At 46.4% G+C, this 18,609-nt stretch overlaps 1 protein-coding gene across 1 annotated transcript in view; it reads left to right on the top strand.

Annotated features, from left to right (window-relative positions):
• Window positions 1-18,609, top strand: part of LOC127206672 (myomegalin) — a 130,232-nt gene that overhangs the window by 62,993 nt on the left and 48,630 nt on the right. Inside the window, 16 exon segments of the mRNA XM_051166019.1 lie at window positions 266-397; window positions 1,262-1,381; window positions 1,618-1,710; window positions 1,813-2,025; window positions 3,058-3,216; window positions 3,985-4,098; window positions 4,344-4,481; window positions 5,341-5,520; window positions 6,427-6,621; window positions 10,018-10,188; window positions 10,358-10,439; window positions 11,055-11,146; window positions 14,516-14,632; window positions 14,810-14,947; window positions 15,844-15,956; window positions 17,235-17,362. Of these exon segments, the coding sequence (XP_051021976.1) occupies window positions 266-397; window positions 1,262-1,381; window positions 1,618-1,710; window positions 1,813-2,025; window positions 3,058-3,216; window positions 3,985-4,098; window positions 4,344-4,481; window positions 5,341-5,520; window positions 6,427-6,621; window positions 10,018-10,188; window positions 10,358-10,439; window positions 11,055-11,146; window positions 14,516-14,632; window positions 14,810-14,947; window positions 15,844-15,956; window positions 17,235-17,362 (2,185 nt within the window).

Here is an 18,609-nt window from a genome sequence, read left to right as displayed (position 1 = left end):
ATATATGATGCCTTCATTAATCTCCTGGTTAAACATAGAATGAAGCAAACATTTGGTTGTTACTCTATTCTTTACTAAGTCTCCCCTTCTCCTTAAATTCTGAATTATTTGATTTACCTGACAAAGTACTGACTTCAGGAAGTCCCATGGTCACTTGAGCAGCAGCTATGGTTTCCAGCTTTCTGGGAAAGGAGGCCCAGTTTGAACATGAGATCGAATGATAGGCTGCGTTGACTCAGTGTGCTCATCTCCTGATGCCTTCTAGCCCGTGCCTAAAGAGTTCCGCAAGCAGCAGAAGCTGGACTCGAGTGAGACCCCTGTAACCCAACCACCTGTGTCTGAGTCCCACCTGGCAGAACTCCAGGACAAAGTCCAGCAAACAGAGGCCACCAACAAGGTATGTCAGAACTGCCTCTAGTCCGGCTCTAGCACCCTGAGGAGGGCATTGGAGATGAAAATGGTGGCATCCCCAGATCTCTGCAGATTAGCTCATTTAAAAGTATAGTTCTACACTTTCATCTTTGTGTGTGTGTGTGTGTGTGTGTGTGTGTGTGTGTGTGTGTGTGTGTGTGTGTGTGTATTTTTGAAGACAGTCTTTCTGTCTGGGACCCAGGGCTTAAAAATTCGGCTAAATTGGTTGACCAGCAAGGCCAGGGATCCATCTGTTTCTGCATACCCAGAGCTAGGCTTGTAAGCACATACCTCTAAACCTGGCTTTTTTATGTGGCTGCTGGGAGTCAAACTCGGGGCCTCAAAGCTTGCTCAGCCTTTCCTTTTGTTTCTTATCAGGATGCTAGCTTGCTCCATACATACACATGTAATCCTTAACTCTGCAGCAAGGCTCTGAGACAGGCAGTTTGTGCTTTTGAGTCTTTGTGTAACTTCTTACCCTGTATAGCTCATGAATTTTAATGTTTGCTTACAAGACCAATGTCCCAAGGGGGTCCTGAATACCTGGTCTAGTTAAACACTTATAGTGATCTGCCCTGTGCTAAACAGCAGGCATTCCCTGGTCATATGGGAGGGCCAGGAGGACACTGTGGCTCTTGGCATCAAGAACTTGTGCAGTGCATGAGAAGAGGGGTATTCAGCATTGAGGGAAGCATTGCATGTTTGCTGCCTCTCTTCACGTTCAGACTCGCATGGTTACTATGCGCGGAAGGAAGGAAGACAGCCTGCCCTGCCTTGTTCTTTAAACCCGAGATGTACAGTACAGGTTAAAGTCATCAGGGGGCTAACAAGAGTTCTCTGCCAACTTCAGATCCTTCAAGAGAAACTGAATGAAATGAGCTGTGAACTAAAATCCGCCCAGGAGTCATCTCAGAAGCAAGACACGACAATTCAAAGCCTCAAGGAAACGCTAAAAAGCAGGGAGAGTGAGGTAAGATGCTATGTAACCACAGACTCATGGGGAAACAGCTCATCCCGTGGAAGTAGATAAGCGTGCTGTATTTTGTAGAAGTCACTGTGGTCAGACTAGCCAATGTTACCGTGGAAAACTGTCCACTGTGTAGTGTTTTGGAAAGGTTCCGTGACTAACATCTGCACGAGAGAGATGATGTAATCTCCTTCAGTGTGTTAACATTAGCACGCTGTCCTTTCTCCTCTCATTTTCAGACCGAGGAGCTGTACCAGGTGATTGAGGGTCAAAACGACACAATGGCAAAGCTCCGTGAAATGCTGCACCAGAGCCAGCTTGGCCAGCTTCATGTACGTGAGGGCCATAGGCAGGAGTGGAGTCACCCTGGGCTACATGGTCCTCCCGGGGGTGCTCTCCTTCTGTGATGGTGATGCTAACTCTGCTCTTTTCAGACCTCAGAGGGCGTTGCCCCTGCTCAGCAGCAGGTGGCCCTACTTGATCTTCAGAGCGCTCTGTTCTGCAGCCAGCTTGAAATACAGAAGCTCCAGAGGCTGGTACGCCAGAAGGAACGCCAACTGGCTGACGGCAAGCGATGCATGCAGTTTGTAGAGGCTGCAGCGCAGGAGAGCGAGCAACAGAAGGAGGCTGCTTGGAAGCATAACCAGGTAAATCATTAAACATTTTATTGCCTCCCGTGCTGACTTTGCCCCACAGTAACCTGTCAGCAGGACAGTCTGTGCTGAACTGGAACCCTTCCTTCAGTTCTTTGCTTATTAGTCTCATTTGGTCAGTGTTTATTGCCCCTGGCTCATGTAGCTGGTGAGCAGATAGTGTCCTGGAAATTCAAAGATGAATATCAGAGACTCTGTCCCTTGAGTTTACTTATAGCCAAGGGTATTCTGAAAGGATAACATCAGCCTGTGGGGCTGGTGAGATGGCTCAGCAAGTGAAAAATGCGGGCCTCACAAGCCTTTGCGCCCCAGAACCTGGAAGGAGAGAACCAATTCCACACATGCATAGCTTCCCTCACCCCCCCCCCTCTCTCTCTCTCACACACACACACACAATTAATTAAAATTGAAAAAGTCACAGGGTAAAGTAGGGAAGGGCCTTTACAAGCATAATTAGCTGTGGAATTTAAATATGTGTAAGAATTGTACCTCCCTTAAAGAGTTCCTCTGTCTGTTACCTGGTCCTCCTCATCTTTGTGCCCTGACTTTTCTTTAGAAATATTACAATTTCTGATACTTTGGCAGAGCTGGGGTGGTAATGCAAATTAAGAAGCCGAGTTCTTTAGGGAGGAAGGCGACAGCAGCACCGAGCTCAGGAGGGCATTCAGGGTTAGACTGCAGGCCTCACCTTGTAGACCATAGAGCTCTTCTTCTAAACCAGATAGAAAACTTTCTGCTCCATTATTTTCATAAGCTTTCCTATCCTATTTGATTTATATTCTCTATACTTTTTCTATATCAATTTAAATGATGGTATACTCTGCTACTTTATATTTTACTACACACTTTTAAAGTTTTCTGTCTGTTTTGTTTGGGGGGGTGTGATCAAACTATGTTGCCTAGGCTAGCGTTGTCTGGATTATAGGCAGATGCCATTATGCCCAGCTTGCCTTGAAAGTGTTAAGGCCTTCACAGCTAATGGCCACGTGGGAAGGCCACTTTAAAGAGAAGATGTGTTCATTCCAGGAGTTACGGAGAGCTTTGCGGCACCTCCAAGGAGAACTGCAGAGTACGAGCCAGCAGCTTCATGCGCTAGAGGCGGAAAAGTACAGTGAGATTCGAACTCAGGAGCAGACCGTGCAACACCTAAACCACAGCCTGAGTCACAAAGAGCAGCTGGTTCAGGTGAGTTCTCAGGCGACAGCCCAGGTTCTGGAGCTCTCCAGTACCTGCTCACCTCATCTCAAGGCCAGGACTGGAAACGCATACAGGGAGCAGCAAACGCAACCCACCCACGAGGCAGCCTGCCACCCATAGTGACTAACCATAAATGTAAATCGTGCGGGCAGGAGTTAAGTAAACAGAGCACATGTTTGCTAAAAACTGTTAGGGGAAACAGGGCACTAAGAAGTGTGATCAGTTCTGTCACCTGCTCTAAGCTTTAGGGACACTGAATCTCTTAGATTTCAGAGCATGTAACTTTTACATGCTGTTGTATATAATCCCCACCCCTTCACAGATGTATTCATGCCACATCGTCATTTAGGAAATATTTTTTTGTTGTTGGTTTTGTTTTGTTCTGAGACAGATCTGACTATGTGGTCCTGGGTGGTCTGGAGTTTTGTAGACCAGGCTGGCCTCCAGCTCACAGAGCTCCACCTACCTCTGCCTCCTCAGTGCTGGGATCCCAGGTGTGGGACACCAGGCTTAGCTCCAAGTCTTTTGTGAGGTCTTTACCGGCACCTTTACGCAGAGTCAGGCAGTGTGTCTCCCGTGTTTCCCTGAGTGTACTGGCTCACCTGCTAGTCTGCTCACTGCAGAAGTGTTAACAATTTATATGCCTGTTATCTCTGACTATTTTGTGTATGTGTGCTACATGACAAATTCCTTGGAAAAATGAAGAAATTGAGCTAAGAGGTAAAGGAATGAAGGAGAGTGCTTTTGTCTCATTAGGAACTTCAGGAGCTCCTACAGTACCGAGATAATGCAGACAAAACTCTAGAAGCAAACGAGATGCTGCTTGAGAAATTGCGGCAACGAATACAAGACCGAGCTGTCGCTCTAGAGGTACACAGCCAGGCCCATCCCATCCCCTCCCATCACCCCCCTCCCGCCTCACCCCACCCCCACTCCCCACCCACCTTACCCTACCGCCACGCCTAACCCCCATAGTGGACTGTCCTAGCTGCCATTGGTGTCTAAAGGACTGCTTTGGGGTTTCAGTTTCTGTTCTTTGCACATTTGGGGTCTCATTGAGTCAAGGTGATAGTTAGCGAGCCCTCCAGGATTTAGGAGCCTCACTTTCCTTGCAGCGGGTTATAGATGACAAGTTCTCTGCTCTAGAAGAGAAGGACAAGGAACTGCGGCAGCTTCATCTTGCTGTGAGAGAGCGCGATCATGACTTAGAGAGACTGCGGAGTGTGCTGTCTGCCAATGAAGCTACAATGCAAGTAAGAGCCACCACGTCCAGCCTCCTCCCCACCTCCCATGGTCTTCTAGGCCCCAAGCATCAGCCCTCAATTGTCCTCTGAAACCTAGAGTGTTTGCTTGGAAAGGAAAACAAAATTACAAACCAGAGGAAAGTAGCATCCACTGCCAATCCAAGAGAGAGGCTTTGCAGCAAGCATGTCTGTTCCTTTTACATCAATGACTCACAGGGGGTGTAGTGGACTGCAATGGCTACTTACAAGGTTCTAACATCCCATCCTTTGTATGTTAATGTGGATATGCACTTTCCTGTGAACATTGCTAGGGAAGCATATACATACACATACTTTATGTTGGGTTTTCTTCGTTGATAGTATGTGGGTAGCAATGCATGTGTTATATGACTGCTTGTTTTCTTAGCATATACTGTTAGCTCTTCTGCATACTTACTTTAGATCCTATGTACCATATTTTTCGGACCATAAGACGCACTTTTTCCCCCCAAAAGTGGGGGGGAATTAGGGTGCGCCTTATGGTCTGATTGCTATTTTTACTGTTTTTTTTGTTTTACGGCTCTAAAAACTGGGTGCATCTTATGGTCAGGTACGTCTTACAGTCCGAAAAATACAGTAGCTACTGTCTGTCAGTTCTTAAAGAAGCCAGAGAAACTACTCCTCCCACAGTCTACTTTACCATGCATTCTATATTTACCTCTCCACAAAGCAGATTAAAAAAAAAAAATAACAGTATGACATTCTGTGGGTTTTTATTTTCCTCTCACAAAAAGGGACATGTGGGTCTCAGTTAAAGGTGGGGCTAATTTCTTATCCTGAGGAGTGTGGGTGCCCCTTTGGCTTACGTTTGCTGTGTCTGTCCTTGTAGAGTATGGAGAGTCTCCTGAGGGCCAAAAGCCTGGAAGTGGAACAGCTAACAGCCACCTGTCAAAACCTCCAGTGGCTGAAAGAAGAATCGGAAACCAAGTTTGGCCATTGGCAGAAGGAGCAGGACAACATCATTCAGCAGCTGCAGACGGCTCTGCACGACAGGAACAAGGAAGTGGAGGCAAGGCCGCTGTCACCCACAGCCATTGGCTAGGGGTGTCTAGCAAGGCTGCCATCACCCACAGCCATTGGCTAGGGGTGCCTCACCTCCCAAAGGGCCACACACCCAAGTCTTTAATTACAGTCCATGCCTGGGCCAGTAGCTACCTTCCCCTGGGAACTCTTTTTACAACTATAAATTTAACATGTCATTTATCATGCTCAGAGAAGCTCTATGAGAATTAATTAGATCTAAAAACATGTCTGTATTACAGTAGTTACAATGTGCTTGCTGGGCCAGGTACTGTTTTAAGAGCTTAATGGAAGTTAACTTAGTGACTCCAGATACGTTTATGAGGACTTTCAAAGCAAGGACCTAGACACTTGCGGTTAAGTAACTTGTCAAAGCAGTATAGCAGAGAGGCGGGGCTTCAGGCACCATATGCTCTATTTCCGTGTACATGAGGGCTGTAGTGGCATTGCTGTCCCTATGAGTACAGTTTCCTGGGTCCCCTGACTTTTCCCTGACAGTGTCTTACTTTATATCCAAGCTGACTTCAAGCTTGCGTCCTCTTATGTGAGGCTCAGAGGTGCAGGCCATGTGGGAGGCCCGTGCCCCCTCACCCAGATCACCATTCCTTGTAGTCCATGCAGAGGACCACACAGCAGAGAAATTCACTGAGCCCAGTGTCCTTTCGCTCCATCTGACACTAACTGTTGTGTGCTTGAGCATAAGGAAAACCTATGAAATTAATTTTAGAAATTAACTGCATAAGCAGCTATTTCAGGGGTGTCTCCGTATTGTTAGCATTTATTCCCTGAGTGTGTACGTCCAGCCTTCCAAGACATTATACTAGAATCTGCCACTTCAGTGTGCAGCAGAGGGCATGGTGTCCTCCAGAGCCTTACCCCTTCCCTCTCACACCAGGATCTCAGCGCAGCCCTGCTCCGTAAGCTCGGACCCGCTCAGAGTGAAATAGCTGAGGAACTGTGCCAGCGCCTGCAGCGGAAGGAAAGGATGCTGCAGGACCTTCTGAGTGATCGGAACAAGCAAGCTGTGGAGCACGAAATGGAGGTCCAGGGCCTGCTGCAGTCCATGAGCACCAGGGAGCAGGAAAGCCAGGTCAGCGCTAACACAGAACCAGCCAGGGACCCGGTGAAGCGGTCATGGCCGCAGACAGGAAGTGTGTCTGGAGCGGTTGACCTGGGCTCACTCTTTTACAGTTTACTCAGTTTCTTTCCTCCAATTCATGAACTACAGTTCTCCTTCAGTAAGAATGAATGGGTTTTGAGCATTGTGTCTGGAAAGTGGCCTAGACAACACATGTATCCATTATTTTCATTTTCCTTATCAAGACTTGAGTGATAGTTTTTATATGTCTAAGATATAAGAAAAGCTACACTCAACATACTCATTTGTATCCTCTCTCTCTCTATCTATCTCCTCTATCTCCCCTTCTCCACCTCCTTCCCTCCCCTTCGTACCCTCTCTCTCGTCCTCTCTCTCTCTCTCTCTCTCTCTCTCTCTCTCTCCTTTTACTATGATAGCCCAGGCTGCCCTGGAACTCACTACGTAGTCCAAGCTCAAACCAGCAATCCTCCTGCCTCATCCCATAGATTACAGGTGTGCATCACCACACCCAGGCCATGTTTTCTCTCTTTTAAGTGTTTCCCCTTTATTCTGTGGGGAGCATGTATCCTGGCGCATGTGTGGAGGCTTGAGACTAGGCTTTGCCCATCACTTCTCGCTCTCCACCATTTAGGATCTAAGTGTTGAACCCAGGTTATCAGTCTTGGCAGCTAGCAGCCCTTATCCACTGAGCCATCTCACTAGCCTATAGTTTCTCTTCATTCTTATAAAATCTGAGTTATTGTGGGTGGAAACAATTGGTTTTTGAAGGCCATTATGAGAAAAAGTAATGTCAGGATAGAAAAAAGGCATATTAGCCTCAAAATAACAATGCACACTATTTCAAAGGGTGTTTGTTTGTTTGTTTGTTTGTAGCCCAGGCTGGTCTGGAATTCACTGTCTAGCTGAAGCTGGCCTCATTCAGGCAGTCTCCCTGCCTCTGCCTCGCAAGGGCTGAGATTGTAGGCTTGATCTGTCACGTCCAGATTTGAGGGTCAGTTCCTAGTTTCTCCTGATTTCCTGCCGATCTTTTTCTCCAAGGCTAATTGACATGCGCTGCATCTCAGGAATCCCCTTAGCCAGTTTTTACATGAAGCTAGATTCCTTCTCACTTATGCTAATTGGCCTTAATCGTTTGTAAAACTTATGTAAATTATGGCTGCATTCTATTCTAATTCTCCCATCCACTGATATAAACACATATCTAGTTAGAAACATCCTTCTTTGTGGATTTGGGGATTTCTTCAAAAACTGACCAAACAAAATCATTGTGAACCATCTGAATTATTGACAAGGGACTAACCAGTCTTCGCATTGTCTTTAACCTTTGCAGTATAAAGAGGTAGTCATATATACTGCTTAAAGAAATGCACACGCACAGCTGGCGGTAAGATCCTGGGACAGAGCCAGTCGCCGGCATTACCCTTTTTCTGAATAAGCTCCCCTCCTACTTTCCACTCTTTCTCGTGTGTGGCCACTGAATTTAGTTGAGGTTTCTTGCCTAAACATGAGTGGGAGATTAATTACTGGAGCAAGGACAACTTGTCAATAACTACACCCCAGAAGAAACGACACCTTGTCAGCAGGCTCTCAGATCCCGCCCATCTATGATAAAGTGTTGACAGGCCCAACCTTTGTTCTTTCTTTCTTTCTTTCTTTCTTTTTTTTTTTTTTTCTTACTCTTTGGGGAAGATAGTTTTTTCTACTTTTTCCAAACTATTAAAATATAATCTCTTTTTTTGAGAATGTAATAATATCTTTTTATTATATTTGCCCTTCACTCTAATTCCTCCCAGATGTACCTCTGTCTCCTTCCATCTTTGTTTCTTTTTTAATCTAGCCCACTGATTCTAATTCCAAACGCCCACACAGCCATAGAAGTGAAGCTACCAGGGGCCACACCCTTAAAGACATCTGGCTCTCCCACCCCCAGCTGCCATCAACTACCAGTGGCTTCTCAGCTAGGGGGTGCCCTCAAAAGCCCCTCCTCTCTTTATGCCGTACTGTTGACTGGCTTGATTTCAGCAGCTCTTGTACAGAGGACCACAGCTGCTGTAAGTGCTGGAGAGCAGTATTCCTGACGTGGCCAGAAGACTTTGGTCTGGCTCTCTCTGACCTCTACCCTTCCGGTCTTTTCTCTCCCTCTTCCCTGATGGTCCCTGAGCCTTGCAGGGAAGAGGTGTGATATGGCTGCCCTATTTGTGGCTGAACGGACACTCTCCATACCTTGACCAGCGGTGAATTTCTGCATTAGGCACCACTTGCTGTGGAAGCTCCTCTGGTGAAGACTGGTATAGCACTATTCTATGGGTATAAATATGAGTATTTAGGAGGCAGTTTGATAAGGGACCATTTAGGCTTTGATGAAGATGTTTACTGTGTAACCCTCTCAGTAAGTGTGTACTGAGTGCCTGCTCCTGATGAGTCATGTTTTGGGTTCTTGGGATGCAGCACTAAGTTGCTCCTGCAGTGTGTGTCCTTGTTGAGGAGGGGAACGTGGTGAAGAGCATAAGAGGGTATGTTAGGTGAGGGAGACCCACTGGGGAATCACGTGTAGCGAAAGGGTCTGCAGAGTGGAAGTAGGTGCTCCCCTTATGCATTATTGAAGTATAATTGGCAAAGAAAAAGTGTGTGTAGTCAAGGCATGTAGCAAGTTGCTTTGACAGATGTGCACACATTTCGAATGGCTACTATAATCAGTTCACAATGTTGCCAGTCACTGCTTTATATGCAGCAGGTTGAGGTAAAGGACACAGTGTTTCTAACTGTAGCCACTGGGCCACTGTGATCACCATGCTTACTTAGGACACAGTGTCCTTTACCCCTGTGGTTATATTTTAGACAGGAAAGGCCCGTGTGATAAGGTGGTGCTTGGTAAAGAGCTCAACCATACAGATGTCTGAGGAAAAGCCAGTGGAGGCTGAAGAAACAACTAGAGTAAAGGAAGCCATTTGTTAGTGCCACTTCTGCCCCAAATCTTAACCCCTTAGCCTGGTAGAGACCTGGCAGAGCCAGTGTCTGGCGTCTCATCTAGCACTGTTTGCTGTGCACACTGTTGCCGCAAAAGACTTTCTACTTCACTGTCTTTCTTTATAAACACAGAGCAGGGAAGTTATTTCTGAGGGTCCCTTGGGATTTTTTTTTTTTTTAAATAAGTAGTTGGCTCTTAAGAAATAACACTTAGCGGGTGCTGGAGAGCTGGCTCGGTGGTTAAGAGTACTCTCTACTCTTGCAGTGGACCTGGGTTCACAATCCTCTGTGACTCCACTTCCGGAGTTCTTTTGGTAAAACCCTCATGCACATCAAATAAAAATAAAGAAATTTGAAAATAGAATTTATTTATTTTGCTATAGTATCTTTCTAAAGTTCCTTGTGATTCCTTCTTACCAGGCTGCTGCAGAAAAAATGGCGCAGACCCTCATGGAGAGAAACTCAGAGTTACAGGCCCTGCGACAGTATTTAGGGGGGAAAGACGTGATGGCATCATCTCAGGCGTTCATCTCAGACCAAGCAGTTGAAGTGACTTCCCTCGGTCCCCACCCCGGAGAGCAGACGGATCAAGTAAGAACTCTAGGCTCACGTAGATAGTCATGGCGAGCGCATTCCCTTTTTACATTCAAGGCAGCAGTTTGAGCATTTCAACTGCAAATTACATGAAAGTATTCCAAGTCTGCCACTGTGACCGTAGTTCCTGTATCTTTCTAAACCCCCCAACCCTCCCAATTTTCAGGGTTCTACGCAGGTGCCCTCCAGAGACCACAGCACTTTGCTGACTGCTGGGGAAGATGCCGGCATACCCCGGTCCACATTGGGTAAGTGCAGTTTTGTTTTACAAAGATTCCCTTTGCTTTTTCGTACTTCACTGCTACCTAGTAGATTTAGCCAGGACATGATAGTTCAGAAAACCAGTCTGGAATCCCCTGAAATCTGGAGATAGGTCACTTACAAAAAAAAACTGCCCAAACCTTACATGGCGGGTTTTTTGTTTGTTTTTAAGTTCTTTTCAGACTCACTGTTAAATCGACTCCCATATTAAAATTTAAATGTTACTTCAGCAATTAAATAGGTAAGGGGTATGCTCGAAGGCCTGTCTACATCCCTGTTTCTCATTTCTGTCACCTTCTGGGAGTGATAAGTGTCCTTTCTGGGCTGTCCTCCTTCCGGTGGACAGATGATTTTGGTGTGGATGTGGATGGGTGTGTCACTCCCTCCGTTCCCCTGGGTGAGTGTGGTATAGTCTTTTCCATTTGTTCTTCGTAGCATATGGGTTGATTGCAGGTTCCCATTGCAAATATTGCTGCAGACTCAAGTGAGACCGCACATGTCTTAAGTGCCGAGGTGTGTTCTAAAGTGCACCTCTCTAAATGGGGCAGTGGAGATCACAGCATGGCGCGGTGATTACAGCCAGTGCTGTGTGTTTGTTACAGGAGACCTGGATACAGTGGCAGGGCTGGAGAAAGAACTGAGTAATGCCAAAGAGGAACTCGAGCTCATGGCTAAAAAGGAAAGAGAAAGCCAGGTAAGCCTCCTCGTCAGGACAAGTTCACCAGTTCCATTTTTTTTTTTTTTTTCCTTTCAAACTGGTTTCTATTTTAAACGTTCCAAATCTCCATGTACAATACCTGACTCCAAATGCAAGGTGCGCCTTTCTTCTTTTTGGAAACACAGTCCTCACCTCAACAAGATACTCTTGCTGCAACGGAAAGTCAAATCTTTCTGTTTTCCCCTCAGATTGGTAAGTAAAATAAAATACAAGTAAAGCACCTGTGCCAAACAGAAATGCCGTGTAATTCCTGCCTAGAAGGATGACGTCAGGCCTGTGAGTTTTGCAAACAGTAAACCAGAGGCATATGAGCACGAGCCATGCTGTGCACTAAGCGATCTTCACGTGCACTGTGCTATACAAGTGCCCAGACCCACAGCTCCACTCGAAATAGGTAGTATCATCTCCATTGTGTGGGGTGAAAAGATGGAAATACTAATTTTTAAACATGGATGTGGGGCCTCAGCATGATGCCCAACTTGAGGTTCAACCCAAGTCTTAACCCCCCAAATGCCTCCCGAAAAGTCACTTCCCAGAACAGGTATTTTCCCCCCTTGTGTTTCTGATTCTTCCTGTCAATGGAGTTTTCACCACTGTCTGAGAAGCCCCCTCAGCCTTACAGAATGCCTTCTCGATGCAACCAGCCTCATGTCTGGCCACGATATAGGTCAGAAGACGGCTCAGGGCTCAGCACAGAGGGACAGACTGAAGGTCGCATGCAGCTGCAGCACCCAGCTAGGCCAGTGAGCGTCCTGGATTCCGAGGGTGGCTTAGCGAGCTCAGCTTCCCTGCGTCTTCAGGCTTTGTCACGCTCTGATCCCTACTGTAGCATGGATGTCCAGACTGAGCATTTTGATTTCACTACCATAGTTTTTTCTTACAGATTCATATTATACAGCTCTGTTTTGAAGACATGAGTATGTAGCATTTTAGAGTTATCAGTTTAGAGGCCCCTAATTGCCCTTCCTGGCTCTGGTTCTGTGTAGCTGCTGCGTGATTATTTGTGTCTGGTCCTGTGGCTCCCTTACATCATTCCTCTTTTCCTCACGGATCCCAACGTAGAATAACGTTCCTTTTTGCTTCTGTACTACTTTGAGGGTCAAAAAAAAAATGGCAGGGGCTTGAATACGTGTTTTGAATAAGTGCTTTCTACTGCTCATCTTTATGTATCCTTAATCTTACTTCTGAGCCCAGTATCACTATGTATTCCCTCTATACTGGGCACTCACACCATGTCGGCTTCTTAGTATTTGTAAACTTTCCCTTACTGTTTGGTGATAGTGGAAGTAGTGGAGCTATCATTCACTAGTTTTTGGGTTTTGTTTGTTTGGTTTTTTGTTACATGCCAAACATCCTAAAGATGTTTTCTGTAGTCCTTTGTGGCCCTGGAAATGCGTTCTCTCACTTACAGACGAGGAAACTGAACCAGGCTCTTTGCTAGGACTTAAAACCCATGTCAATCTGTTTGTAGACCTTAATCATGCTGCAGAGATGTCTTTCCTGGGTTGATCATCTTCTTTTTTAAATTTAATTTATTTATTTTTAAAGATATATCTTTATTTAATTTATGTGTATTGGTGTGAAGGTGTCAGCTCTTGAAGCTACAGACAGTTGAACCTGGGACCTTTGGAAGAGCAGCCCAGCCAGTGCTCTTAACCACTGAGCCAACTCTCCAGCCCCACATTTAATTTATTTACTTTATGTATATGGATGTCTATATACTACATGTATGCCTGGAGAGGGTATCAGTTCCCCAGGAATTGGTTGTTAGCTGCCCTGAGGGTGCTGGGAATCATACCTGGATCATTAGGAGGCGCCATCTTTCTAGCCCTATTTTTTTCTTTAATGATGCAACTACTGGGATATATGCTTATAGCGCTCTCTTAAGGGTGCCCAATGGTTGCCATACACTTCTCCATTCCTTAGTTCTAAACGACCTGAAGAATAAAATCAGTGGCAGACACACCTTATCAACTTTGTTATTGATATGAAGAATTAGATGCAGAACTTACTGGCAGCACCAAGCAGGCCCTGAATTAGTAGGATGACCTACCCAGGCTTAGGCAGATTACCCTGAGGGGAGCAGAAGGAAAAACAAGCCTCCCATAGGCACCTGTGCCCTACGCAGAGGACTGGGAGGGGAAAGTCAAGCAAGCAAGGACTCATCACCATCAAAAGACTCTATAGCTACACAGTACCCTCTGAAAAGATATTAAGCCTGACTTGGTTCCCTTGTCTGCACCACAGGCTAACTACTTACAAGCTGTGATATTAAGTTAGTTCCTTAATTTCCTTGTGCCTTGGTCATCTTGTCTATATGCCAAAGTGTAGACATCCTCTTAGCTGTTGTTGAAGAGAGGCTGCTACATCATGGGATGGTTGGGAGGACTCAGTTGCCAGTCCATACGTGAGACACGTTCTCTAATCCCGAGCGAGGACGAGGCATGAGAGGGCATGCAGGACCAGCAAGGTCCTTCCCTGGGTCTGTGTGATTCCAGTCACTGAACAGATGAACAGCTTCAATGTTGTAATTATAGGTTATAAAGTAATTATATGCCGTAGTGTGTGACAAAGGAAAAGTAACACAGATGAGGATCACCTTAGTTAAGGGCCCAGAGGCTTCTGTGAACAGGCTGGTACCTGAGGGAGAAGACAGGAGCTGATGGAATAGTAGGCGTAAAGGCCGCCAGTCAGCACCAAGCCAAGGGGCAGGTGTTGAAGGAGGAGTGGACTAGGGCCTTCCAGGTCATTAGGATGTTGAGAGAATTAAACACAAGTAAAATGCATTGTACGCCTGCAACGTAATAGACACACAGTGAATGTGAGCAGGGACGGGTGTTACCGTGGTGTCTAATGATCGCTGTTATCAATTTGTCATTTGGGGGAAGGAGATGCAACATTGAAAGCTTAGTGCCTGCAGTGTAACTGGCGACAAAGTTTCTCTGTCGTGGCAGCATGCTCTGCACCAGGAGGCATGTGCTTTGGTGGCCTCTGATGATGTCAGCAACTTCAACTGCTTAGTAATTCTTTAAGGAGAATAAAGTGCAGCAGTGTGTCCCTGTATTAGCTGAAATAGTTACATAAGATACGCTCCATTTCTTCTTGCTTCTGTTGCTTGTAACCAATTTGTCAATGCCCCAGTGAGCCCACAAATTAAATCTGTTATTTATAGTAACAGAAGCCATTATTAAAACACTTTGACGGCTTCTTGTAGAGCACCCTTTGACCCCATGCTCCATCGGTTTGACCCACAGCACTGGTTTTCAGTTTTCTCTTGTACTGACTGATGGTAATATGACATGAGAAAGCATTTGCCTCTGATGCTGGCTTTTCTTCTCTCCACAGATAGAACTGTCGGCTCTGCAGTCCGTGATGGCTGTGCAGGAGGAGGAGCTGCAGGTGCAGGCTGCTGACTTGGAGTCCCTGACGAGGAACATACAGATAAAAGAAGACCTCATAAAGGTCTTTCAAAGCTTTTTAAAAACCACTTAAGTAGCTTTTGGCTCTGCTATCTGTAGTGCTTTCTTCACACACGATGGGACTATATCGAATCCTTTGGCTGTGAAACAGAGCAGGAAGATCTGTCCTCACTCCTAAGTAAGGTTATTATAGTTTCGTGTTTGCTCGTGTTTCTTCTAGGACCTGCAGATGCAGCTGGTGGACCCTGAAGACATACCAGCCATGGAGCGCCTCACCCAAGAGGTCCTTCTTCTTCGGGAAAAGGTTGCTTCCGTTGAATCCCAGGGTCAGGAAGTTTCTGGAAACCGGAGACAACAGGTGAGTTATTGGAACACAGGATCCTCTGTAGCTACCCCATGTCTTAACCTTCTCAGTGCCAGATTCTCCAGGAAGTCCGCCTCATCTACGCCTGTCTGCACTGTTCTCTCTCGCTCTTCACCTCACTCCAGTCTGGCGCTAACTGTTAACAGCTCTGTGCTGGCCACAGGTCCTCACAGCATGGTTTGGGGCCCACAGTGACACCTCTCTGGGTGGTTAATATCTTCCCCAAAACTAGAACAGGTGTGTGATGACTTGGAGATGCCCAGTAAGACAGCGAAAAAGACTTTGGAAGTGTACAAAGTTCTTACTGTTCCCTCTTGCTCATTCCTGCCTTCCTTCATCCCTCCACTTAGCCACGCCCCTTTCCTGCATTTCTGGATTCTCATTCTCTCTCTCTCTCTCTCTCTCTCTCTCTCTCTCTCTCTCTCTCTCTCTCTCTCTCTCTCCTCCCTTTCTCCTTCCTTCCCTCCTCCCTCGCCCCACCCTCCTAGTCTCTCTGTCTTTTCTGTCTCTCTTAATTCTCAATCCCATGTTTGAATTTGACCAATAGTTTTTTTTTTTAATTAAATTATTCAAATTACATCTGTTGTTATCTCATCACTTGTATCCTCCCATTCCTTTCTCCCTCCCACTTTCACCCTATTCCCCTCCCCTAAGTCTATGACCGAGGTGGATCTTCTCCCCAACTTTATTGACCAATAGTTTTTAAGATATAAAATGAAGAAGAGTGTAATGCTGATTTGAAAGCTGGAAACCACTGTAGAAAGGTTAAGTGGTAAGAACTGACAGTCGGTCACAGCGTGTGCTAATACCCTGCGTTTTCTCTCTCGGGGTTTCCTGCGGCTTCATGTCTCGCTTTGCCGTCTCCACATTGCTGCTTCTCTCTCCCTTAGTTGCTGCTGATGCTAGAGGGGTTAGTGGATGAACGGAGCCGGCTCAACGAGGCGCTGCAAGCCGAGCGGCAGCTGTACAGCAGCCTGGTCAAGTTCCATGCCCATCCGGAGAAGTAAGAGCGGGGCCGCCGGGCTCACTTACTTTCAGCTTTCATTCTTTTTCCTTCTTCTCCTTTTTACTAAGTCCAGATGTTTACCGTACCAAAGAGGAAGAAAGGGAGCTACCCACTTTGTGATTTGTTGTGTGCACTGGCCTGAGCCCATGTGTCTGAATCTGAAATTAGAAATAGAATTTCCCAATGTTACTGCAAAGATTACCCAGGGAGGCAGGCAGGGGTCTGGAAGAATGCCTGGCAGATAGGGAGTGCTCTCTGTGGGCCCCGTGCATTTCTGCTCCGTGTCCTGCTAACACCTGCTCAACTGTGAGCAGGAAGGCTGTCAGCACACTAACACTGGGGCAGTGACAGCGAAGTGAGCAGGAAGGCCGTCATCAGCACACTAACACTGGGGCAGTGACAGCGAAGTGAGCAGGAAGGCCGTCAGCACACTAACACTGGGGCAGTGACAGTGAAGTGAGCAGGAAGGCTGTCAGCACACTAACACTGGGGCAGTGACAGCGAAGTGAGCAGGAAGGCCGTCAGCACACTAACACTGGGGCAGTGACAGTGAGGAAATGCATTGCTGTGGTGGCAGAGCCCACCCAGAGTCACAGCAAAGCTTTATGATAAGCGTTTCCGTACACTACTCAATATGGTTAATTACGCTGCATATATCTCCATCACTCACTCCAGAGTAGCTTCATTTTTTTTTTCTTGCCTTCCTTCCTGGCCTCTTTTGTTCTTTTAACATTTTTATCATTATTACTCAGTTTGCCCTAATTTCTCATTCTGCTTTAGAAATGTTTTATTTGAACCTCCGGAAAATGAAGGCAGGAGAAGGTAGGATAGGACCACTTCCTGTGTTGCCTTTGAAAAGGATGTCTGGAATGCTCCTTCTCTGAGCTGGGTTTCCTCAGAGCACTGTCATTTTGGTGAGATGAGAAAACAGCCCTCTCCAGCCCTCAGCTCAGTCTTGATTCAGTTTACACTTCATTTTTCTAATCACATAATGAAATTTCTCTTCTGTTGCTGTAGGAATGTGCTATATTTTTGTGGGGGGAGTGGCCCAGAGTCTAGCTACAGGGACAAGCTTTACAGAAAGGTGCAGGCCTTGCTTACCCTCCAGTGGTGAACACACAAAGACTGCAGCCATTTACTTGCCATGCCCTGGAGACTAGTTAGTTACCCTAGGAAGTCTATGGCCCGAGTGACATGGATGGCTCTTTGGAAACACATGGACTCATTATAGTTGACGGCTAACCCATTTTCCTTCCGTGTGGCATGTTTAAGCAGCTCTGAGAGAGACCGAACTCTGCAGGCGGAACTGGAAGGGGCCCAGGTGTTACGCAGCCGACTTGAAGAAGTTCTTGGAAGAAGCCTGGAGCACTTAAGCAGGCTGGAGACCCTGGCCGCCATTGGAGGTGGGGAACTGGAAAGTGTGCGAGTTCATCACAAGCATGGCTTCTGAGCACTGGCGGATGGAAACCCTGTTTACACTAACCAGAGAAAGTCGTGTCTGACTTTTGACAGAACTAAGTGTGACTTAACTAATGACAGGGCTGGTGTGAGCAGCGGTCCCTGCGAAGTGAAGCCACTCTAGTCTACCTTCCCTCACTGCACGCACCTAGCTCTCAGTTAAATGGGGGAGGCCATGAAGTACATTTGCACATCTTAGATCATTCCACTTTAATTTCCCGTTCCCACTTGCTCTTCTCCCAAGCCTGTCCTCATTCCTTTCTCCCTTCCGTGGGCCAATAAAGTTTATTCCCCCGTTTTACCACCCATGTCACATGTTCCATGTCATGTCATAAAATGCATGTGTGTGTATTATTTTTGCCATCCAATCAAATCCTGCTCTTTGAAAGCAATTTTTAGTCAAATAAGGGATGAGTTTCAGGTTCCGAAGGGGAGAGATTGAGAACCCTCAGGAATGGCTTAGGGAGCAATGTGGCCCTGCTAAAGACAATCAAAACCAGAAGGATGGACTCGGCCCAAGCCAGGGGGCAGCGGCTAGAAAATGTTCCTGGTAAATCTTGCCCTCTAAGGCTGCTTCAGAGTTCACTACTAAGAGGCACAGACAAGATCAGATTAGTGGAAATTAAGTTCTAGTCTAAAACAAGTCTACAAAACTCTTGTTCTTCTCTGGCCTAGGGCTTCTCCCACTCACAGGTATGGCCTTTCATCAGAGAACAATTACAAAAAAAGTTGCCCAAATCAGAACTCTCTAGATAAAAAGAAAATCTTCTATGTGGTACTTCCACCCTCACTCCCCATTTTTTGTTTCAGTTTTGTTTTTTTTTGGTATGTTTTTTGTTTTGGGGGTTTTTGTTTTGTTTTGTTTTGTTTTTGAGTCAGTGTCTCACTGTGGCTGGCCTGGAATGCACTGTGTAGACCAGACTAGCTTTACAGACATGTACCTGCTTCTGCCTTCTGGGTACTGGGGTTAGAGGCATGGCTGCCACTCCTGCCCATCAGTACCCCCGGATCTGGGTCCTCATCTGGAGGTGAACCAAGCGGCACCCTTTACTTACCTCTGCATTGGTGTACATCCTTCTCCCTAGTGGAGTAAGAAGTCTGTGTGAGATGCTGATGTGTTCTGGTCACTCAGAAGGAAGCATCAGAGGTCTGCACATAGGTTTTAGTCACCATCTCTCCTTTCTTGGGGCAA

The sequence above is a fragment of the Acomys russatus genome, chromosome 23, assembly GCF_903995435.1.
Source record: "Acomys russatus chromosome 23, mAcoRus1.1, whole genome shotgun sequence".
In the NCBI taxonomy this organism is placed as follows: Eukaryota; Metazoa; Chordata; class Mammalia; order Rodentia; family Muridae; genus Acomys; species Acomys russatus.
Note: the sequence above shows the minus strand (reverse complement) of the source record. Positions and strands in the feature narration are given on the sequence as shown.